Below are 25,623 nucleotides of genomic sequence, written 5' to 3' on the forward strand. Positions count from 1 at the left end.
CCCACTGCTACTATAGGCACCATCTCTCCCTACTATACCTGCTATCCCACAGCCCCAGTCCCTTCCCAGAGGCTATTATCCCCCCACTGCTACTATAGGCACCATCTCTCCCTACTATACCTGCTGTCCCACAGCCCCAGTCCCTTCCCAGAGGCTATTATCCCACTGCTACTATAGGCACCATCTCTCCCTACTATACCTACTATCCCACAGCCCCAGTCCCTTCCCAGAGGCTATTATCCCCCCACTGCTACTATAGGCACCATCTCTCCCTACTATACCTGCTGTCCCACAGCCCCAGTCCCTTCCCAGAGGCTATTATCCCACTGCTACTATAGGCACCATCTCTCCCTACTATACCTGCTATCCCACAGCCCCAGTCCCTTCCCAGAGGCTATTATCCCCCCACTGCTACTATAGGCACCATCTCTCCCTACTATACCTGCTGTCCCACAGCCCCAGTCCCTTCCCAGAGGCTATTATCCCACTGCTACTATAGGCACCATCTCTCCCTACTATACCTGCTATCCCACAGCCCCAGTCCCTTCCCAGAGGCTATTATCCCCCCACTGCTACTATAGGCACCATCTCTCCCTACTATACCTGCTATCCCACAGCCCCAGTCCCTTCCCAGAGGCTATTATCCCCCCACTGTTACTATAGGCACCATCTCTCCCTACTATACCTGCTATCGCTTATATTTTTTATCAGATTCTCTCCTATTGATCTTCCAGTCTGTCCACTAAACAGTCTGTCCACTAAACAACTAAGCAGTTGCAGCTACAAACTAATTAAAGAATGAGATAAAAAGAATGATTGCATTTATTGCCCCAAACATAACTAGCATATTTACTGTCTTTGTATTAGCTTTTATAAACCATGAGATTTTAATTAATATAAAGAAACAATTAACAGACAATACTTTAAAATAAATGATTGCTACAAAGTCTCTGTTCCTTTCTTAACTGTATGAGGCCTTTATCTCTCTCCCTCTTATTGTTTTCTAACCAGACACCAGTGGGGTAACATAACAATCAGTGTCTCCAGGTCTAGTAACCCCTAGCAACCAACTGCTTCCAAACAGCAGTAATTGCTGGCATCTGAATATCCCTGGTAATTACACTAATACCTGAAGGAAGGGGGGGGGGGTGTTGTTAGTCAGGGGGGCCTCTAGCAGTTTTGTAGACAGCAGCTTAGTTATGGACTTATAAACATATTAACTGTTCTTCTGTATCCTGTATAATTGGGTAATAGGGTTATCAGGTGACTCTAATCCACCTGGATTTCCTAATTCTACCTCCATTCCATTCGCAGCCTGGGGGAAAGGGATTTGGCCCTGGGTGGCCCCCTGCTGACCAATCACAAGCTCTGCAATCAGTCCTTGCACACCTGTACCTGCTGAGTAACACGAGGGCCACGCCTATACCTGTCCCTATCCCTTCCTTACCCAGGGCCGTGACTTTTATTAATTTATTTTAGCCTCTCTTTTATGGATTTTTCACACCAAAACAGGATTCGGGGATAATCCTTTCAACCTGGGATTTGTGCAGGTAACACCATTGGCTATATTTGTCTCATTATCTTGGTATCCACTTGGGGTGGGGTTTTACTTCTGTGGGTCTGTAGTTTGTATTGGTTAATGGCTGTTAATTCTTAAATGTGCAAATGTTGTCTAGTTGTATATTTAGCCTATAGCATCATATCAGCAGCAGTCCTGCCCTGCTTTATGGCTGAGATTCTAGCTATCTGTATAACAGAGCATTCTGTCACAGTGGCACAGATCCTATCTGATCCCCCCATTGTAAGCAGCAGTCCTGCCCTGCTTTATGGCTGAGATTCTAGCTATCTGTATAACAGAGCATTCTGTCACAGTGGCACAGATCCTATCTGATCCCCCCATTGTAAGCAGCAGTCCTGCCCTGCTTTATGGCTGAGATTCTAGCTATCTGTATAACAGAGCATTCTGTCACAGTGGCACAGACCCTATCTGATCCCCCCCATTGTAAGCAGCAGTCCTGCCCTGCTTTATGGCTGAGATTCTAGCTATCTGTATAACAGAGCATTCTGTCACAGTGGCACAGATCCTATCTGACCCCCCCCCCCCCCATTGTAAGCAGCAGTCCTGCCCTGCTTTATGGCTGAGATTCTAGCTATCTGTATAACAGAGCATTCTGTCACAGTGGCACAGATCCTATCTGATCCCCCCCATTGTAAGCAGCAGTCCTGCCCTGCTTTATGGCTGAGATTCTAGCTATCTGTATAACAGAGCATTCTGTCACAGTGGCACAGATCCTATCTGATCCCCCCATTGTAAGCAGCAGTCCTGCCCTGCTTTATGGCTGAGATTCTAGCTATCTGTATAACAGAGCATTCTGTCACAGTGGCACAGATCCTATCTTATCCCCCCCATTGTAAGCAGCAGTCCTGCCCTGCTTTATGGCTGAGATTCTAGCTATCTGTATAACAGAGCATTCTGTCACAGTGGCACAGATCCTATCTGATCCCCCCCATTGTAAGCAGCAGTCCTGCCCTGCTTTATGGCTGAGATTCTAGCTATCTGTATAACAGAGCATTCTGTCACAGTGGCACAGATCCTATCTGATCCCCCCATTGTAAGCAGCAGTCCTGCCCTGCTTTATGGCTGAGATTCTAGCTATCTGTATAACAGAGCATTCTGTCACAGTGGCACAGATCCTATCTGATCCCCCCATTGTAAGCAGCAGTCCTGCCCTGCTTTATGGCTGAGATTCTAGCTATCTGTATAACAGAGCATTCTGTCACAGTGGCACAGATCCTATCTGATCCCCCCATTGTAAGCAGCAGTCCTGCCCTGCTTTATGGCTGAGATTCTAGCTATCTGTATAACAGAGCATTCTGTCACAGTGGCACAGATCCTATCTGATCCCCCCATTGTAAGCAGCAGTCCTGCCCTGCTTTATGGCTGAGATTCTAGCTATCTGTATAACAGAGCATTCTGTCACAGTGGCACAGATCCTATCTGATCCCCCCATTGTAAGCAGCAGTCCTGCCCTGCTTTATGGCTGAGATTCTAGCTATCTGTATAACAGAGCATTCTGTCACAGTGGCACAGATCCTATCTGATCCCCCCATTGTAAGCAGCAGTCCTGCCCTGCTTTATGGCTGAGATTCTAGCTTTCATCCAGTTTCCCTGTCTTTATCAGATTGGGTGGAGCCCGTATGAATCTTTTGTCAAGAAAATAATATCCTGTTGAATGATTTTCTCTAAGTCAGTCACATGAGTGAGGGTGAGTTTCGTATGAAAGCCCTTATTGGTGATGACTGTGTAAGTAGCGCAGTTCCATAGGGCACTGAGTTCAAAGCCATTTGCGTAAAGAAACTGGTTTCGCTTGGTTATCGGTTTTTCCTGACTTAGTTTATATAAATATATTGCTGTGTATCCATAGGGGCTGCTATTCAAACTGATAAAAGGAGAAAAGACCCAGGTTACATAGCAGATAATTGATAAGCTGCATAGATTTCCATTGTATTCTATACATCTGCTATGTAACCTGTGCCTTTTCTCCTTTTTCCACCTTGAAAGGCTGACCCCATGGCTACACAGCGGGGTATTTATATAAACTATAGTAGGGTTTCTGTAGCAAACACCCCAGCTGTACCAGTGCAGGAATGGCTGCCACCGGGGCTACACAGCGGGGTATTTATATAAACTATAGTAGGGTTACTGTAGCAAACACCCCAGCTGTACCAGTGCAGGAACGGCTGCCCCCGGGGCTACACAGCGGGGTATTTATATAAACTATAATAGGGTTTCTGTAGCAAACACCCCAGCTGTACCAGTGCAGGAACGGCTGCCACCGGGGCTACACAGCGGGGTATTTATATAAACTATAGTAGGGTTACTGTAGCAAACACCCCAGCTGTACCAGTGCAGGAATGTCTGCCCCCGGGGCTACACAGCGGGGTATTTATATAAACTATAATAGGGTTTCTGTAGCAAACACCCCAGCTGTACCGGTGCAGGAATGGCTGCCCCCGGGGCTACACAGCGGGGTATTTATATAAACTATAGTAGGGTTTCTGTAGCAAATACCCCAGCTGTACCAGTGCAGGAACGGCTGCCCCCGGGGCTACACAGCGGGGTATTTATATAAACTATAATAGGGTTTCTGTAGCAAATACCCCAGCTGTACCAGTGCAGGAATGGCTGCCCCCGGGGCTACACAGCGGGGTATTTATATAAACTATAGTAGGGTTTCTGTAGCAAACACCCCAGCTGTACCAGTGCAGGAATGGCTGCCCCCGGGGCTACACAGCGGGGTATTTATATAAACTATAGTAGGGTTTCTGTAGCAAACACCCCAGCTGTACCAGTGCAGGAATGGCTGCCCCGGGGCTACACAGGGGGGTATTTATATAAACTATAGTAGGGTTTCTGTAGCAAACACCCCAGCTGTACCAGTGCAGGAATGGCTGCCCCCGGGGCTACACAGCGGGGTATTTATATAAACTATAGTAGGGTTTCTGTAGCAAATACCCCAGCTGTACCAGTGCAGGAACAGCTGCCCCCGGGGCTACACAGCGGGGTATTTATATAAACTATAATAGGGTTTCTGTAGCAAACACCCCAGCTGTACCAGTGCAGGAATGGCTGCCCCGGGGCTACACAGGGGGGTATTTATATAAACTATAGTAGGGTTTCTGTAGCAAACACCCCAGCTGTACCAGTGCAGGAATGGCTGCCCCCGGGGCTACACAGCGGGGTATTTATATAAACTATAGTAGGGTTTCTGTAGCAAACACCCCAGCTGTACCAGTGCAGGAATGGCTGCCCCCGGGGCTACACAGCGGGGTATTTATATAAACTATAGTAGGGTTTCTGTAGCAAACACCCCAGCTGTACCAGTGCAGGAATGGCTGCCCCCGGGGCTACACAGCGGGGTATTTATATAAACTATAGTAGGGTTTCTGTAGCAAACACCCCAGCTGTACCAGTGCAGGAATGGCTGCCCCCGGGACTACACAGCGGGGTATTTATATAAACTATAGTAGGGTTTCTGTAGCAAACACCCCAGCTGTACCAGTGCAGGAATGGCTGCCCCCGGGGCTACACAGCGGGGTATTTATATAAACTATAGTAGGGTTTCTGTAGCAAACACCCCAGCTGTACCAGTGCAGGAATGGTTGCCCCCGGGGCTACACAGCGGGGTATTTATATAAACTATAGTAGGGTTTCTGTAGCAAACACCCCAGCTGTACCAGTGCAGGAATGGCTGCCCCCGGGGCTACACAGCAGGGTATTTATATAAACTATAGTAGGGTTTCTGTAGCAAACACCCCAGCTGTACCGGTGCAGGAATGGCTGCCCCCGGGGCTACACAGTGGGGTATTTATATAAACTATAGTAGGGTTTCTGTAGCAAACACCCCAGCTGTACCAGTGCAGGAACGGCTGCCCCCGGGGCTACACAGCGGGGTATTTATATAAACTATAGTAGGGTTTCTGTAGCAAACACCCCAGCTGTACCGGTGCAGGAACGGCTGCCCCCGGGGCTACACAGCGGGGTATTTACCTGTATATAAACTATTGTAGGGTTTCTGTAGCAAACACCCCAGCTGTACCAGTGCAGGAATGGTTGCCCCCGGGGCTACACAGCGGGGTATTTATATAAACTATAGTAGGGTTTCTGTAGCAAACACCCCAGCTGTACCAGTGCAGGAATGGCTGCCCCCGGGGCTACACAGCGGGGTATTTATATAAACTATAGTAGGGTTTCTGTAGCAAACACCAAGTGAGGCTTGGCACGTTCTTGCTTTCCTAGAGCAGAGCTCTTCAACCGTTCTCACGTAGTGGGATTGTTTCTTATGATCCATGTTCTAGGGCCAGATTATACTAAAATTATACTATATGCCTACTGTACAATGAAACCGCCATGTTGTCCAGCTATCCTGCAGGCTGGAAGGGTTCCTCCCAAATAGTTTTTTTATGGTCCCTGCCAAGTTATAGCACCCAGAGACATTATTATTTTGATATAATCTGGCCCACAGGCATGTAACATATCAGAAAACTGACCGTACAACTGACCAACAAGTCTATATCTAGGGGAACAATTGGGGGTATGGACATTAATACTGAAACCTGCCATACAACATTCATTTACCTTTGGTTGAGGGCCTTGTTTATAGCCATGCCTCATCGGGAAATTCCCTGCTTCACCCACTGGTTCACTCTACATACAAAATATCCAATCAGACTTGTTCTTCAGAGTTTCAACACTTTCGCCACTTCACGCCTGAAGGAACCATTGTTGCCTTAGGTTCATGTCAAAACATTACGGAATACTGTACATTACATTTTTTTTTTTTTTTTCAAAATACACTCCTAGGCGCAAAGCTACAGAGGGAAGGGGGAGTGGATGGGTGAGGGAGAAAATGGGAGATAAGGATGGTGGGAGTTCACTGGCCTGAAGCTTTATTGGAGAAGGAGAGGGGGTGTTCAGTCATCTTCTTCCTCAACAGGAAGTCATCTCCTTCCTCAAGGCTGAAGATCAGGCTGCGGCATTCTTGGGTAGTCATCCATTGCTTCCTCAGAATGAGGCAAGTCCTGGAAAACCACAAAATGTCATTAACAAAGTTCCAGGGCTTGAAACAAATGAGCAATCCCAAAAGCTCTTTCCTTATGAACTATGGGCAATGCCAGTAGCTACACAGGTTGTGGCCATGCATAGAGGGTTCTTAGGCCAAGTCCACTTTTGATAGCCATCCATGAAATATCCTTGTGCTTGTTAGTTAGCCTAAATGTGCCCATAAAGACTGCAGTGGCAGATGGGAGCCCTGGAATAGACTCCAACAAACACTTGGCTTTGGCCAACTCGTGCGTCGTCTTTTATACATGTATACTATTATACGTGGAATTGGCACTGTATTTACCCTGCTGTGGCTTCTGGGGTATTATACATGGAATTGGCACAGTATTTATCCGCTGTGGCTTCTGGGGTATTATACATGGAATTGGCACTGTATTTATCCTGCTGTGGGTTCTGGGGTATTATACATGGAATTGGCACTGTATTTATCCTGCTGTGGGTTCTAGGGTATTATACATGGAATTGGCACTGTATTTATCCTGCTGTGGGTTCTGGGGTATTATACATGGAATTGGCATTGTATTTATCCTGCTGTGGCTTCTGGGGTATTATACATGGAATTGGCATTGTATTTATCCTGCTGTGGGTTCTGGGGTATTTATCCTGCTGTGTGTTCTGGGGCATTATACATGGAATTGGCACTGTATTTATCCTGCTGTGGGTTCTGGGGTATTATACATGGAATTGGCACTGTATTTATCCTGCTGTGGCTTCTGGGGTATTATACATGGAATTGGCACTGTATTTATCCTGCTGTGGCTTCTGGGGTATTATACATGGATTTGACACTGTATTTATCCTGCTGTGGGTTCTGGGGTATTATACATGGAATTGGCATTGTATTTATCCTGCTGTGGGTTCTGGGGTATTTATCCTGCTGTGTGTTCTGGGGCATTATACATGGAATTGGCACTGTATTTATCCTGCTGTTTGTTCTGGGGTATTATACATGGAATTGGCACTGTATTTATCCTGCTGTGGGTTCGGGGGTATTATACATGGAATTGGCACTGTATTTATCCTGCTGTGGGTTCGGGGGTATTATACATGGAATTGGCACTGTATTTATCCTGCTGTGGGTTCTGGGATATTATACATGGGATTGGCACTGTATTTATCCTGCTGTTTGTTCTGGGGTATTATACATGGAATTGGCACTGTATTTATCCTGCTGTGGGTTCGGGGGTATTATACATGGAATTGGCACTGTATTTATCCTGCTGTGGGTTCGGGGGTATTATACATGGAATTGGCACTGTATTTATCCTGCTGTTTGTTCTGGGGTATTATACATGGAATTGGCACTGTATTTATCCTGCTGTGGGTTCTGGGGTATTATACATGGAATTGGCACTGTATTTATCCTGCTGTGGGTTCTGGGATATTATACATGGAATTGGCACTGTATTTATCCTGCTGTTTGTTCTGGGGTATTATACATGGAATTGGCACTGTATTTATCCTGCTGTGGGTTCGGGGGTATTATACATGGAATTGGCACTGTATTTATCCTGCTGTGGGTTCGGGGGTATTATACATGGAATTGGCACTGTATTTATCCTGCTGTGGGTTCGGGGGTATTATACATGGAATTGGCACTGTATTTATCCTGCTGTGGGTTCTGGGATATTATACATGGAATTGGCACTGTATTTATCCTGCTGTGGGTTCTGGGGTATTATACATGGAATTGGCACTGTATTTATCCTGCTGTGGGTTCTGGGATATTATACATGGAATTGGCACTGTATTTATCCCGCTGAGGGTTCTGGGGTATTATACATGGAATTGGCACTGTATTTATCCTGCTGTGGGTTCTGGGGTATTATACATGGAATTGGCACTGTATTTATCTACTGTGGGTTCTGGGGTATTATACATGGAATTGGCACTGTATTTATCTACTGTGGCTTCTGGGGTATTATACATGGAATTGGCACTGTATTTATCCTGCTGTTTGTTCTGGGGTATTGACCTTTCCTGGAATAATAATTTGGAATCCATGTAGAAAATGCACAAAACAATCGCCCTGTGCCTAATGTACAAACAGTGTAGTCTGTTCACTGGAAATGACACAACAAAAGTTACTAATTGGCAGGTACAAATATACATGGTTCATAATTAGGAAATCCTCACATCGCTACATTGATAGTCATAGTGTCACGTGACCATAGTTTACAACAAACAGAGAATTATCTCTTATTAATTAATTATCTCTGGACTGCAAAGTCAGACAGTGCCAGCGAGACCGGCCAAGAGGATTGGTTTCCATTGCCTGCTCGGATGTACACTACACAACATACACAGACCATTGTGTTCCCTGTGACAAGTAATTACCTGCTACGGGCAAGGCATATTCCTTCCAAACAGGTTTGGTGAGGTTCCCACGTGCGAGAAATGGGACTGACTATTTTTAGGTATTTGTTTTACCCTTATCCAGTGAGTGACGCATACGGCACAACAAAGTGAACTCATACCTGGGAGGGACATATATTCTTCGAAAAGATGTTGGCCAAGATGAGATGGCGCTCCATTGTACCCGTCTCTTTAACAGCAGCTCACACCGTGGCCGAAACAATGGAGTTTGCAGGCATCATCCTGCTTCTGTTAGGTAAGTACCTATATAAGTAGGAGCTGTGGGTTATGTGAGTAAGAACACTGTATATTCTTCTGAGGCTTAGTTTGGGGCAGGACCCCGGTTCATAAAATCCCTAATGTGTCCAGCAAAGGAGCTAGCTAGGTCTGAATGGAATTACTAATTCTCTATAATGAACCCATTCAACTTGGCTACAAAGATGGTTCCTATTGCATGGACTCCTGAGTCCTATAGGTGCCCATACACCCACCGATATTATTGTAGGAAACAAGTTGTTGACGAGGTGACCGATATAGCAAAAGCCTTGGATATTGGTCGTCTTGTCAGTTGGGCAGGTCTTATCCAAACATTGCCTATACGCTAAATTGTCAGACGGGTAGGATTCCTATTGTTTCTGGCGATTCAGCTCTTCACATTAGTGGAACAGACATGATCAGTGGAGACCAATGATCACAAGAAAGATCATTATTGTAATGTGTGGCCACCTTAAGAGTGAAGACACACAGAGCTTACTAGTAGCAGCTACTAAAAAAGACAATGCTGATCATTTACTGATAATGGTCTCTATGTGTGTTTTGGCAGAGGCAATTCTCACTATGGTAGGATATTTTCTGGCTTTTAATAGCCTTCAAAAAGTAGCTGCTACTAGTAGCCCAGTGTATCTTCACTGACTGGGCTACTAGTAGACTTGTACAGTCTGCTTTGTTCTTGGTTTTTCCTGTTGGACCTCAGGCTGTCGGGCAACAAAAGTGGATTAATGGACACTCGTGGCAGTTTGTTTTTGGCCCCATTCACCTTCTGGGTTTCGGCTTCTCTTAATCCAGGGATAAGTTCTTCTAAATGTGGAGATCCTAGGATTGTTGCCTGTCTGGTTTTGAGAAGAAGAGATCAGGTTTGCCTTTTGCTGTTTGTTTCTGTCCAGGTTTCGTGTGTCCACAAAATGTATATTTACATCAGGGTTGCTCTATTTGTGTGGGTTCTCCAATCGTACGTCTAGACCCAATATTGGTTCTGAATATATTAGAGTAAGATGGACCTATTGTGTGGCTCCAGGAGGAAGCTTAGGAGTCCGATGCAGAATAATGCTTTTATCTACTGAAACAGTGTAGCTTTATTATGTGTTCTATTAGGGTGCACTTTATCATCAGTGCTTTGAAAATGAATACTAGAAGTCCTTTCTACATATTAAGGGTGCCCCTATGGGACAAATTTATGAAGGCGGCATAAAAAGCAGCACAGAAACACAATTTTCTGCTTCAGATATAACGCTGCTACTCGCAGAGCTAGGAAACGTGTAGGAACCTGCGTATGTGGAATTCTATAGGAAACTTGCATGGCTTGCTCAAGTCGCTTCTGTTTCTATTGTTCTTATATACTGATTGAGATGTAGAATTTTGGCATAAAGCAAGCGGTTCCATAATAAAGTGCTCCCCATGCCCGACCGTTCCTCCCCTGACGCGTTAAACTTACGAGCTCTCAGGGGAGGACGTCAGGTGGGGGGACCCTGCGGGGGGTTAGGGGGGCGGGGGCACCTGCAGAGCCCCTGGGGCAGAAGCCCCGGTGGGCCTTGCACCCCCAAGTCCGACCCTGGAACAGGTATAAGCAGTTTCAATGTATATACAGGAATGGAACCTGTTATCCAGAATGCCCAGGACCTGGGGTTTACTGGATGAGGGATCTATAGAAATTTACTTGAAAAAAATTTAATTATGTAATTAAAATGAGAGATGGCCTTCCTGTACTTCTGGAGCTTTCTGGATAAATGGTTTCTGATCAATGGATCCAATCCCTGTGTTTTCAGAAAATGTCTTAAGGTGGCCATACATGTTGCGATCTGCTCATTTGAGGAGGTCAAAGTGGATCTTCTCCTGATATGCCTACCTAAGGAGGGCGACATCAGCCTAAACTGATTATTTGGCCCTAGGGCCAATGATCCAATTAAAATGGTGGGTATAGATGACGTTGGCCCGAATCAATGAGGCCATGTGGTCCCCAATCTGACCCAATAGAGATCTGCCCAAATGTAGGTCAAATATTGGTTGGGTAGGCCCATCAGGGGTGCCCATACACAGATAAGCTCCAGAATTGGTCTGGATGAACCAAATCGACAGCTGAATCTGCCCTTGTCTGGCCAGTTTAGCAACCTAAGTAAGGTTATACTGGGCCAAAGAGGAGGCAAATGACAAGTTCCTAGAAGATAACAATCTTGTATCTCCTGATTTTAAAAGACTATACACTGATCCTAAAAGCCAATGTGGATTTACTCTGAGGAATTAGCCAGGAATTGAGATGATCTGCCAATCTCAGCAGCTTTGGCCTTCTTACATCTCAAAATGGGGATGGGGGGTGGAGCTAAACCTTTATGCGTTGCTGTTCACAGATTTAAGCATTGTTGTGAGGTTATCTTCATATAAATGTTAAACCACTTGCAGAATAGTTAGTATAACTGTTACTAACAACAATGTTGTAGCTCGGCCCAGATGACCCCCACAGTCTTGTTGAAGAAGAAGCCCTACAATTATCAGGCAGTGATGGAGCTTAGTCATCCTAGCCGATGCACAGAACTTTAGAGAAAATCTTTTTGTACTGCCTGGTTTCCTTCATACAGTTATGGCTTTAGGCTCTTTTGCAACCTATTGTAAAGGTAATGTGACTTGAGTTTGTCTAAAGTGTTATAAGTGATGTAGGAACTCTACTGATCATGGGTGTTGGCCGGTCTCTTTTAGTATTGTTTATAAAGGTGTAATTATGGTAGGAGGTCGTCTTTCATAAGTGATCTGGACCTTTCTTTATTGTAGCGATGTTTTGTTCAGGGTCAGTATCTAAGGTAACATCCAGGGCGGTTATGTTTTCACTCAACTGCTCAACAAATCACTAAGGTTCACTCTTTGCCCTAGTCCAAATGAACGGGAGATCAATAGCAATTAACAAAGGACTTGACACTCCGCCCATGTCAACTTATGTTTGACTAATTGCTGGGTTTTAAAGTCATTATGGAGCTAACAAACAAAGACCTCAAGGTTAATCTCCCTTCCTGGCAAGTCCCATTGAGCTAGAGTAAATCCATATTGGCTTGTAGGATCAGCGTTAGGTCCCCTTAATCTCGTTATCTCTTGATTTTGTTGTTTTGTAGTAATTTGTCATTATCTCTACTTTGGTTCCAATATAACCTGAAAATATAGAGCAGGTAATACCTTTTATTGGATAAGTAGGGGCCAGTTTTTGGGACTTCTTAGGACCCTGCTACCATGGAGGAAATGGCAATGGCAATGGTTGTCCACGATAAATCTTGGCTTTATGTAGGGGCATATTTGTTATAATGTGTAAGCCAACATCACTGGTGATGTTGCCCATAGCAACCAGTCAGATGTTTGCTTTTGTATTCTAAAGGTGCCCATACACATGAAGATCCGCTCGCTTGGTGAGGTCACCTACGGGTGGGCTATATCGGGAAACATGTAGGCAAATTAGATCATTTGGCCCTGGCCCTCAAATTATAATGGCGGCAATGGGGCAACCAGTTTGGGGACCGCATCAATGAGCCGATGTGGTCCCCGATCCGACTAAATATTTTAAACTGCCCGATCGATATCTGGCCAATTTCAAGACCGATATCGGTCGGGCATGCCCCTCGTTCCTGCCCCTACACGGGCCAATAAGCTGCCGAAACGGTCCAAGGGACCGATATTGGCAGCTATAATTTGTAGGTGACTGTTCAAATCTAACTACTGATTGATCGCTATGGGCAACATCATCGGTGATGTTGGCTTGGACGCTATATTAAATATAGTGTAATAATATGCCCCTTGTACAGCGCATAACCACAGAGGCTAAGAGGATCATAATACCTGGGTTTCAAATATTCATAGGAGGCCTAGCTCTGTGCCTGAGCCTGTGAAAGTAGTTGTAGGCCCTAGTCAACTGTGAGTAGTTGTGCTGTAACTCTCTTAAATCTTTCTCCCTCAGTTTCTGCATCCCCCACAGTCTCTCAGAATACAACGGCCAGCCCTCGAATATGTGGTTCTCCCTTGGTTTCAAGTAGGATCGTAGGAGGTACCGATGCTACCAATGGGGCGTGGCCCTGGCAGATCAGTCTACGCTACAAAGGGTCACATATCTGTGGGGGGTCTGTGATCTCCAACCAGTGGATCATGACAGCCGCCCACTGCTTTGAATAGTAAGTGTCTCTAGCTAAATGTCAGTAGAACCTTTCCTAGGGCAAACAAGGAACATCTAGGAATAATCCTAACATTTAGCAAGCAATGAAACCACAGAAATAAGAGCCACAACCACAATCCGTTTCATTGAATGGGTTCTTCTTGCAGACCTGGATGGTTTGCTAGTTGCCGATTGTTGTGTAGCCCACATAAAGGCAGTGATTTCCACTTTTGTTGGGCTTCCCTATCTATATTTTCACTAGATGCTCCTGAAGGACCACCCTAAAGTGGAATTCTGTGTGAAAGTTTGTTTGCTCTCCTAGATGTTCCTCTATATTTACTACACTCAGAGTCAAAGGTGATGGCAACCTTTACCATTCCATATAAGTTCTGATTTGTTTATTTTCCCACCAGCTCTAGGACTCCATCTGACTATCAGGTTCTTCTTGGTGCATACCAGCTATCGGTCGCATCAGCTAGTGAGCTCCTTTCCAGTGTAGCCCGTGTTATTGTGAACCCATCGTTCACTATCCCAGGGGGCCCAGGAGACATCGCTCTACTGAAGCTTACAAGTCCCGTTGCCTATACCGAGTACATCCTTCCAGTCTGCGTGCCTTCATCCGCTAGTGGCTTTTACGAAGGCATGCAATGCTGGGTAACCGGATGGGGCAACATTGGCTCTGCAGGTGAGTGATTTTCCTGTTATACTAAGGGGCACATTTACTAACCCACGAATCCAAATCCGAATTGGAAAAATTCCGATTGGAAAACAAACATTTTGCGACTTTTTCATATTTTTTGCGATTTTTTTTTTTTTTTTTTTTTTTTTTTTTTTTGTCGCCTTTACAACTTTTCGGAAATTGTCGCGACTTTTTCGTAACCATTACGACTTGTGCGAAAAAACGCAAGTTTTTCGTAGCCATTACGATTCGCTCGTATTTTGTCGCGACTTTTTCGTATTGAGCGGCAGGCAAAACTTTCAGACTTAGCATGATTTTGGAAGCCTCCCATAGGACTCAATGGCACCCTGCAGCTCCAACCCAGCCCAAGGAAAGTCTCCCATAGGGCTCAATGGCACTCTGCAGCTCCAACCCGGCCCAAGGAAAGTCTCCCATAGGACTCAATGGCACCCTGCAGCTCCAACCCAGCCCAAGGAAAGTCTCCCATAGGGCTCAATGGCACTCTGCAGCTCCAACCCGGCCCAAGGAAAGCCTCCCATAGGGCTCAATGGCACTCTGCAGCTCCAACCCGGCCCAAGGAAAGCCTCCCATAGGGCTCAATGGCACTCTGCAGCTCCAACCCGGCCCAAGGAAAGCCTCCCATAGGGCTCAATGGCACTCTGCAGCTCCAACCCGGCCCAAGGAAAGCCTCCCATAGGGCTCAATGGCACTCTGCAGCTCCAACCCGGCCCAAGGAAAGTCTCCCATAGGGCTCAATGGCACTCTGCAGCTCCAACCCGGCCCAAGGAAAGTCTCCCATAGGGCTCAGTGGCACTCTGCAGCTCCAACCCGGCCCAAGGAAAGTCTCCCATAGGGCTCAATGGCACTCTGCAGCTCCAACCCGGCCCAAGGAAAGCCTCCCATAGGGCTCAATGGCACTCTGCAGCTCCAACCCAGCCCAAGGAAAGTCTCCCATAGGGATCAATGGCACTCTGCAGTTCCAACCCGGCCCAAGGAAAGTCTCCCATAGGGCTCAATGGCACTCTGCAGCTCCAACCCGGCCCAAGGAAAGTCTCCCATAGGACTCAATGGCACCCTGCAGCTCCAACCTGGCCCAAGGAAAGTCACTATACTGAAGCTTGAATGAATCCGAATCTTTCGTACTCGGCGCGAAAGCTACGAAAAAATCGCAACATTTTGCGCAACTTTCGGAATGGCTACAAAAAAGTCACGACAATTTTCCAAAAAAAATCGCAAAATACCGATCATTACGAAAAAAACGCAATCGGACACATTCGGCCCGTTCGTGGGTTAGTAAATGTGCCCCTAAGTCTAAGTAAAATGGAAGCTTCCCTTAGTCTGTAAGTAAGGTGGCCCATGAATCTCTTGGTAAGAGCCTACTGGCCACCACTTATGCCCCTATAGATCAACTCATTTGCAGAACCAGAAGTTTGGGGCAAGTGGAAGATGAGTTTATAAGACATCCGTCCTGGGCTCTTGACACAGTGCTGGGAATCGGCATTCTCATTGGTCAATTCTTTTGCATTTATAATGAAGTAGAATTCTCATTGGTCAATTTTCTCGCATCTATAATTACATTTTTTGGCAACTTCTGTAGAAAACTAGGGGGCGCAATGGGACGGCGTTCCAGTTGGGTTTACAACTCCTTTATGCTTTTTGCATGCAAGTCATTGAGTAACAAGGCTATTAATCTCTTCCTAAGAAACCAAAGCTGTGTGTTCTAATGTTTCCTCATTTCCTGTTGACCCATTTTAGTCACCATGTTCTCAACCATACGAATACATCATTATATAACTTCAAATGGTGTTTTTCATTCGCCACAAAGCATTCCCACAACAAAATATCACAGAGAAATAAAAATACCAAGCCAACCCAGCTGTATCATAGATCATTTGGTGGCTACTGAGCAAATTGAATGGAAATTTAGACATTGCTTATTAATCATAGGGAGACAACAAGCTCTGAAACAAATTTCTCTGACTTTGCATATGCAAATGTAGCACATCTGGGTGGAATGTAGTGATTTTTATAAAGGTTTCCCTGTTCTTAGCATGGAGTGTTGCCTATACAGGTTCTGCCACTCTCCGTATGTGTATTGGACTTTGTATTAATCCACCCTTATCAAAAGAGGGATTGTTACTTTGGGTGTGTTAGAAACTTTTCCATTTGTGTTTACTAAAGTGTTGTTTGATTAGCTGTTAATGGGATTTAAGATGTTTAATGACAAGTACCTAGTCACTAGGCTTTCATTGCTTTTCTTCAACATGTATGTTTGCTGTAGAGGGGTGTGGCCTCATGGAATACAGCAGCAAATCATATTTCACTTCCTGTGACTGACACGAGCCTAGGGGTTGGGGATTTTAGAGGGTGAGGGAGGATGAAGGAAAAAAATAGATAAAACTTGATCTAGATTTTATCATTGAAATACTATAGACCTGTTTGTCATCAAAGTCACTGTTTGAGAGGTGTTGTATCCTAGGCTCCCATTGTCCCCTTTCCATTCTTGGAGACTTTAACATCTCATTTGATAATCCTAGTGCTCCTTCTTGCCTCCATAAATGTTTCTTCAATTCACTTCTTTAACTTTCCACTGATCTGGTTCCTACAATGATTTCCAAGAAGACTCAATGTAGACTTCATGCTGCAAGATTTGCTTTTTCCATCATACTTGCAGTATATCCTAACCCTCTGGGGCTTTCTTCGCTACACATCAGTCATGTCTCTCCACCACTCATCATGGCTTCTAGTTGGCCACTGATGCTATTGTTCCACTTGCATTAATAACCCCCTACAATATGTTGTAGCCCCTACACTGAAAAAAGACCTTCTGTGGTCATTCTAACCTAATGTCTTCAAAGACCTTCTGTGGTCATTCTAACCTAATGTCTTCAAAGACCTTCTGTGGTCATTGAAGAAGTTAGGTTAGAAGATATTTGTTGCTTTACCCTCGTTGTTTTAGCAATAGACTAGAACTTCTTAGTGTCCCATTTTTCAGGATTCTCTTGGAGTTGTGTAACTTAAGGGACCCCAGGTCAGGTAACTCCTGGTATTGCATGATCACATGTAGGTGTGTAACTACATCTAGGTAAGTGAGGAAGAAAGGGGGTTGAAGATAGCCTGTACCTAGATCCACTCCACCAGTAAAGTTAGTGCCATGAAGTTATGATGTCCTCTTTATATGTATAATTACTTATTCTGTTTCTCTGGTTCTCGTTCGGTATCTGTTCACCTTGCCCTCTGTCTGGGAGGGGTACATCTGTGGTTACTACAGGCTTTGCTATCCATAAAAGTAGGGTACAGTATATCTATAACTACATTCTGTATGATCCCAATACATCACACTATCTTCTCTGGTTTCTTCACAGTGACTCTTCCATACCCACAGACGCTCCAACAGGTGATGACGCCTCTGATTAGTTGGAGCACCTGTAACCAGATGTATCATGTTCAAAGTGGGATCAGTTCCAATATTGCAATCGTTCCGAAGGACCAGATCTGTGCTGGATATGCCGCTGGGCAGAAGGACTCCTGCCAGGTATGTCAGATGCCTCCTTAATCCATAATTCTTTTTAAAAACCTCTCTCTCTTGTAAAGCAATGATAATCCAACTCGCAGGTTTCTCAGTCCCTACACAGGCTCGTGTATTAAACCTCATATGATCCACAGGGTGTTCAGCTGACTCTGATGTACTATGTGTAGCACCCAGTCGTTCATGCATGGACCTAGAGATAAGTAAAATCACTATAGCCCACTACATCGAACTATACTCTACTAGGCATGACCTGTAGTCATTTAGGCCATGCTAATGGAATTTTTAACCCCTTCCGATCCTAATCAGCATCCTGCTGGGTGGGTTCAGGGGTTCGGCCGAACCCAAAAAAGTGGGTTCTGTGCATCCCTAATTCTACTGACCCAAAACTTATTATATTATAGATGCAAGAGAAGTGACCAATGAGAATGCTGATTCCCAGCACTGTGTCAGGCCCCTTGCTGGTACCTTACATATAGAGATAATTATGTCATTTTCCCTTCATTATATGGCACAGGAATTATTAACCCTTTCTAATCCTAATCCGCATCCTGTTGGGTGGGTTCGGGGGTTCGGCCGAACCCAAAAAAGTGGGTTCAGTGCATCCCTAATAGAGAGAGAGATTGAAAGAAGAGACAAACCATGTTGAGTTCATTAACTGGGTTGTTGTTTTCGTAGGGAGACTCCGGGGGACCCCTCGTTTGTCAGCTCCAAGGAGTCTGGTATCAAATCGGCATTGTGAGTTGGGGAGACGGATGCGCTCAGGCAAGCCGACCCGGCGTCTATACCCTGGTGCCCAATTTCAAGTCGTGGCTCTCCTCCTACAACGCCACCACAGACAACCCAGACACGTCAAGTTATGCACAAAAGTCCCACTCGCCGGCCATACATATACACACCCTTCTCATTGCCACGTGTCTTCTCCTCTACAGCTGATTCACGGTGGAGACAAAGGACTCAAACTAGACGTATTCAATTTTTATGCCATTTTTAATCTTTTTCTAATTAATAAACATAATGTGAACCAATGAATATCGAGTATTGCACACGCCGTTAGTGAGAGCAGTAACATGGAACTCGGCAATAAAAGTGGATCAGTGTTAAAGGGGAACTAAAGCTTAAATAGGTCACATTGGACCCCTTGTTACCTGTAGACGTTGATGGAAAAACGTTATTGCAGAAGAATTCCACTCTCTCCAATGGTAACCATCTCAGATTCAAGATGGAGGAACCATGCCCACGTTCTATTGTTTCATTGTGCCAAAGGCTACTGATGCAGCGGGTTGGTTCACGGTCCCAGGAATGTCGTAGGGGGGATGTATAAGGATAACGTGACCCCGTGAATTTTCTGTTGTATGAGGTAGAACTGACCGGACAGGGAAGTCCATGGGAATGCAACCCCATTACTTTACTCCCCATTGTGAAATTGCTTCATTGGACTGACTGGGGGTCATTTATAAACACTGAGCAAGTTTGTACCTGGTCAGTAACCCATAGCAACCAATCAGAAATGTGCTTCCATTCTTCTACCTGCACCAGGCTGGACCAATCTAATCATAGACTGGTTGCCATGGGTTACTGCCCAGGTGCAAGTTTGCCCAGGGTTTATACATGAGCCCCACTGTCTCTCCAGCATAATATTAACAGAAAAACAACGGATGAAAGGATTTTTCTCCTTTGCTTGGTAAGTGCAGTGGCCATGTAAGCCCTGAGGGTTACGGACTTGAACAAAGTAAAGAAGAAACAACGTAAAAGGTCTCCGACGACAAAAATTGTGTAACGTCGACAGATTCATATTTGTGAAATTTTTATTTTGTTTCTACTTCAAATAAACTAAATTTTAAATGTAAACGTTGGCTTATTTATTACAAAAAGACGAATAAAACCGTGGAATTGAGTACATAGTTAACATATTGCTCAGGGCTCCCATTGGCTTCTACATGAACCCAAGCTTCCAGATCCTAGAGGTTTTCACTTTTTTTGCTTAATAAGTCACATTTAAAAAAAAAAATCCACACCTTAGAGACCTACTTATCAGCTGATCTGTTGAATCCAGGTATTTAGATCATCCTTATGTGTCAACCAACAGTCTGTTGTAGGCACTAAAAGTTGGCCGAAACAAAGCTACATGCGTGCCGGCCCATAAGTTTAAGTATCAACTTGTGACCCCGTTAAAATGCAGTTGTCAATTATTTTGAGAAATTGCTCCATAGTCCCCTTGGGCAAAATACTAGGGAAGGGGAGGGCCATGAGTGGCTATTGGGGAGTTACACAACTACAAGTTACATAGGGTTGAAGAAAAGACCAGAGTCCATCAAGTTCAACCCTTTCTATGTAAACACACCTATACTGACCCAAGTGTATGGTGCCTCATCATTTCTGGACCCTTTATTTACTAATATATAGTAGGTTAGTGAGGGTTATCAAATGTCCTACTTGTAGAACCTGCCTAATGGTTTAAAATTTAGTGGTTGAGCACAACTTTCCCTTTTTTGCTATAGTTTATACAGGAGCAGTGGCCACCTCCATTTTGTAGCTCCCAGCTACAGTCAGGTGATCCCAATGGCCCAATAAAAGGGCAACCATGTGGGGGTTTTAACCTTGAAAGCAAGTAAGTTGCAGGTAAAACTCAGTCCCTTTGCTAAATGTATAATGAAGCGCTAGAATTTTTAATGAATTGCATAAGTCAGTGTAGGACAGGCTAGACCGGGGGTGAGTGAGTGTAGGACAGGCTAGACCGGGGGTGAGTGAGTGTAGGACAGGCCAGGCCGGGGGTGAGTGAGTGTAGGACAGGCCAGGCCGGGGGTGAGTGAGTGTAGGACAGGCCAGGCCGGGGGTGAGTGAGTGTAGGACAGGCCAGGCCGGGGGTGAGTGAGTGTAGGACTGGCCAGGCCGGGGGTGAGTGTAGGACTGGCCAGACTGGGGGTGAGTGATTGTAAGACTTGCCAGAAGAGATGATAATGGGGGAGGGCAGAGGGGCTTTTGTTGCTGTCTATATGTAGTATCCTAGAGGGTCAAGTGGGTTCCCAGGTGCAACTCTTCCTTCTTGGGCTTCAGCTTGCCCCAATAAGAGCAACTTTCATCACCATCATGCAGTGACTGCTGGGAATTCCGCCAGTGTGACATTGGTGCCATAGTTATAATTAGCCCTTAGAACATCTCCAAGCAGGACAAACTGTGGAGAGCAGACAATTGTTGGCGACCAGCTATAGACAACAAACAGCAAACACGAGACTCCCCAAACAGGTCTGTCCTCTGTTGTAAAGGAACCATGTCAGATCCTCGGCCCGGGGAAGAACCCGAGAGGAACATAACAGGCTTTCTGGTCTTTGTAAGTAAGTGACTAGTGAGTAAAGGGAAAGTCCACTTCAAAATGAGATTCTAAACAGTGAGACTTCATGGCATTCTGCAATTGTTTTGTTTGTTCTGTCTTTGTAAACCGTTTGCCTTTTGTTAATGAGAAGCCCCAGGGCTGGGCCAAGGTATTTTGTCACCCTAGGCAAGGGCTTCAATCAGCGCCCCCCCCCCCCCATTACAATTTCACACCTTACCATTATATGGTTTCAATTTTTTTTTTAACTCTTTTTTTTTTTTTTCCAGCATTTTAGATAATTTCATTGGTAGCAATACAATGAATGGTTTCATTTTTTTTAATAAAGAAAACTTACAACACATTTATGAAAGAAACTTTTAATTTATATAAATATGTAATGTTAACAAACAAAAATAAGGTACACTAAAAAATGTCAGAAAAACCAAAACACCTTTTTTCAGTAGGATAATTCTATCCTGTTAAACAATTTTTCAAATAAATAAATGTAAATAAATAACAATAAACAAGTGCAAATAAAGGGTTTAGTTAACATCAATGCTGGAATGTCTACAAAATTTAACTTTTAAGACAACACCTATAAAAAGAGTGCAATATAACATATTAAGCTAGCTCAAAATAGGCATGCTGAAAGTGAAAGCTGCAGATATTTCAGCAAATCCTTCTGCCACTATTTATACACTGAATTACATAGTAACATAGTAACATAGTAAGTTGGGTTGAAAAAAGACATACGTCCATCAAGTTCAACCATAGTGCCTATATATAACCTGCCTAACTACTAGTTGATCCAGAGGAAGGCAAAAAACCCCATCTGAAGCCTCTCTAATTTGCCGCAGAGGGGAGAAAATTCCTTCCTGACTCCAAGATGGCAATCGGACCAGTCCCTGGATCAACTAGTACTAAGAGCTATCTCCCATAACCCTGTATTCCCTCACTTGTACTGAGAGCTATCTCCCATACCCCTGTATTCCCTCACTTGTACTGAGAGCTATCCCCCATACCCCTGTATTCCCTCACTTGTACTGAGAGCTATCCCCCATACCCCTGTATTCCCTCACTTGTACTGAGAGCTATCTCCCATACCCCTGTATTCCCTCACTTGTACTGAGAGCTATCTCCCCTACCCCTGTATTCCCTCACTTGTACTGAGAGCTATCCCCCCTACCCCTGTATTCCCTCACTTGTACTGAGAGCTATCTCCCCTACCCCTGTATTCCCTCACTTGTACTGAGAGCTATCTCCCCTACCCCTGTATTCCCTCACTTGTACTGAGAGCTATCCCCCCTACCCCTGTATTCCCTCACTTGTACTGAGAGCTATCCCCCCTACCCCTGTATTCCCTCACTTGTACTGAGAGCTATCCCCCCTACCCCTGTATTCCCTCACTTGTACTGAGAGCTATCTCCCCTACCCCTGTATTCCCTCACTTGTACTGAGAGCTATCTCCCCTACCCCTGTATTCCCTCACTTGTACTGAGAGCTATCCCCCCTACCCCTGTATTCCCTCACTTGTACTGAGAGCTATCCCCCATACCCCTGTATTCCCTCACTTGTACTGAGAGCTATCTCCCCTACCCCTGTATTCCCTCACTTGTACTGAGAGCTATCTCCCATAACCCTGTATTCCCTCACTTGTACTGAGAGCTATCCCCCCTACCCCTGTATTCCCTCACTTGTACTGAGAGCTATCTCCCCTACCCCTGTATTCCCTCACTTGTACTGAGAGCTATCTCCCCTACCCCTGTATTCCCTCACTTGTACTGAGAGCTATCTCCCCTACCCCTGTATTCCCTCACTTGTACTGAGAGCTATCTCCCATAACCCTGTATTCCCTCACTTGTACTGAGAGCTATCCCCCCTACCCCTGTATTCCCTCACTTGTACTGAGAGCTATCTCCCCTACCCCTGTATTCCCTCACTTGTACTGAGAGCTATCCCCCTACCCCTGTATTCCCTCACTTGTACTGAGAGCTATCCCCCTACCCCTGTATTCCCTCACTTGTACTGAGAGCTATCTCCCCTACCCCTGTATTCCCTCACTTGTACTAAGAGCTATCTCCCCTACCCCTGTATTCCCTCACTTGTACTGAGAGCTATCTCCCCTACCCCTGTATTCCCTCACTTGTACTAAGAGCTATCTCCCATAACCCTGTATTCCCTCACTTGTACTGAGAGCTATCCCCCCTACCCCTGTATTCCCTCACTTGTACTGAGAGCTATCTCCCCTACCCCTGTATTCCCTCACTTGTACTGAGAGCTATCTCCCCTACCCCTGTATTCCCTCACTTGTACTGAGAGCTATCTCCCTTACCCCTGTATTCCCTCACTTGTACTGAGAGCTATCTCCCCTACCCCTGTATTCCCTCACTTGTACTGAGAGCTATCCCCCATACCCCTGTATTCCCTCACTTGTACTGAGAGCTATCTCCCCTACCCCTGTATTCCCTCACTTGTACTGAGAGCTATCTCCCATACCCCTGTATTCCCTCACTTGTACTGAGAGCTATCTCCCCTACCCCTGTATTCCCTCACTTGTACTGAGAGCTATCTCCCATAACCCTGTATTCCCTCACTTGTACTGAGAGCTATCTCCCCTACCCCTGTATTCCCTCACTTGTACTGAGAGCTATCTCCCATACCCCTGTATTCCCTCACTTGTACTGAGAGCTATCTCCCCTACCCCTGTATTCCCTCACTTGTACTGAGAGCTATCCCCCATACCCCTGTATTCCCTCACTTGTACTGAGAGCTATCTCCCCTACCCCTGTATTCCCTCACTTGTACTGAGAGCTATCTCCCATACCCCTGTATTCCCTCACTTGTACTGAGAGCTATCTCCCCTACCCCTGTATTCCCTCACTTGTACTGAGAGCTATCCCCCCTACCCCTGTATTCCCTCACTTGTACTGAGAGCTATCCCCCCTACCCCTGTATTCCCTCACTTGTACTGAGAGCTATCCCCCTTACCCCTGTATTCCCTCACTTGTACTGAGAGCTATCTCCCCTACCCCTGTATTCCCTCACTTGCTAAGAAGCCATCCAGCCCCTTCTTAAAGCTATATAATGTATCAGCCAGTACAACTGATTCGGGGAGGGAATCCCACAACTTCACAGCTCTCACAGTAACAAATCCTTTTTCGAATACCTAAATGGAACCTCCCTTCTTCTAAACGGAGTGGGTGCCCTCGTGTCCGTTGGAAGGACCTACTGGTAAATAAAACATTAGAGAGGTTATTATATGATCCCCTTTATATATTTATACATAGTTATCATGTCACCTCTTAAGCGCCTCTTCTCCAGTGTAAACAGACCCAACTTGGCCAGCCTTTCCCCATAACTGAGACTTTCCATACCCTTTACCAGCTTAGTTGCCCTTCTCTGGACCCTCTCTAACTCAGTAATGTGCAAATATGAAAAATGGTCATGTCGCTGTGGCAAAAACACAAAGACATTTAACCTACAGTTGTAAACACATTCAACATTCAAGTAAAAAAGGTAATAAGTACAGTAGAACATAAAGAACTTAAAGTGCAATTTTTCTTGCTTTCATGGCAGCAAAATGATCTATAACATCATCGAAGTCTATTTTCCTTGCCATCTCATGCTCAATTGAAAGGATGCTGAGGTTTGAAAGCCTCTCTTGTCCCATAGATGAACGTAAATCATTTTTAATAAGTTTCAGCTTACTAAAACTTCTTTCGCATGATGCTACAGTTACAGGCAAAGTCAGGAATATGCGAAATGCAGTATCGATGTTTGGATAACAATCTGCAAGTGAATAGTCCTGTATAGTGATGAGCGAAAATGTCGTGCGACAAAAAAAATCGTCGCCCGCGGCTATTATTTTGTCGCGCGGCTATTGTTTCGTCTCCCGCGGCTATTGTTTTGTCGCGCGGCTATTATTTTGTCGCCCGCGGCTCTTGTTTCGTCGCGCGGCTCTTGTTTCGTCGCCCGCGGCTATTGTTTTGTCGCGCGGCTCTTGTTTCGTCGCCCGCGGCTATTATTTCGTCGCGCGTGGCTCTTGTTTCGCCGCCCGTGGCTATTGTTTTGTCGCGCGGCTATTATTTCGTCGCCCGCTGCTATTATTTAGTCGCACAGCTATTGTTTCGTCACCCGCGGCTATTATTTTGTCGCGCGTGGCTCTTGTTTCGCCGCCCGCGGCTATTGTTTTGTCGCGCGGCTATTATTTCGTTGCCCGCTGCTATTATTTCGTCGCACGGCTATTGTTTAGTCGCGTGCGGCTCTTGTTTCGTCGCGCGGCTCTTGTTTCGTCGCGCGGCTCTTGTTTCGTCGCGCGGCTCTTGTTTCGTCGCCCGCGGCTATTATTTTGTCGCGCGGCTATTATTTTGTCGCGCGGCTATTATTTCGTCGCCCGCGGCTCTTGTTTCGTCGCCCGCGGCTCTTGTTTCGTCGCGCGGCTCTTGTTTCGTCGCCCGCGGCTATTGTTTTGTCGCGCGGCTCTTGTTTCGCCGCCCGCGGCTATTATTTCGTCGCCCGCGGCTATTATTTCGTCGCCCGCGGCTCTTGTTTCGTCGCGCGGCTCTTGTTTCGTCGCCCGCGGCTATTGTTTTGTCGCGCGGCTCTTGTTTCGTCGCCCGCGGCTATTATTTCGTCGCGCGTGGCTCTTGTTTCGCCGCCCGCGGCTATTGTTTTGTCGCGCGGCTATTATTTCGTTGCCCGCTGCTATTATTTAGTCGCACAG

At 45.5% G+C, this 25,623-nt stretch overlaps 1 protein-coding gene across 1 annotated transcript; it reads left to right on the forward strand.

Annotated features, from left to right (window-relative positions):
- The first annotated feature begins 1,325 nt into the window (after positions 1–1,325).
- LOC548809 (uncharacterized) lies at positions 1,326–18,619 on the forward strand. The gene is given in 6 exon segments (NM_001016055.3): positions 1,326–1,550; positions 9,066–9,236; positions 13,188–13,398; positions 13,793–14,064; positions 17,424–17,593; positions 18,266–18,619. Coding segments are annotated over 5 exon segments (1,005 nt in total). The 5' UTR covers positions 1,326–1,550; positions 9,066–9,142; the 3' UTR covers positions 18,524–18,619.
- The last annotated feature ends 7,004 nt before the right edge of the window (positions 18,620–25,623 follow it).

This window comes from Xenopus tropicalis, chromosome 9 (genome assembly GCF_000004195.4).
Source record: "Xenopus tropicalis strain Nigerian chromosome 9, UCB_Xtro_10.0, whole genome shotgun sequence".
Classification (NCBI taxonomy): domain Eukaryota; kingdom Metazoa; phylum Chordata; class Amphibia; order Anura; family Pipidae; genus Xenopus; species Xenopus tropicalis.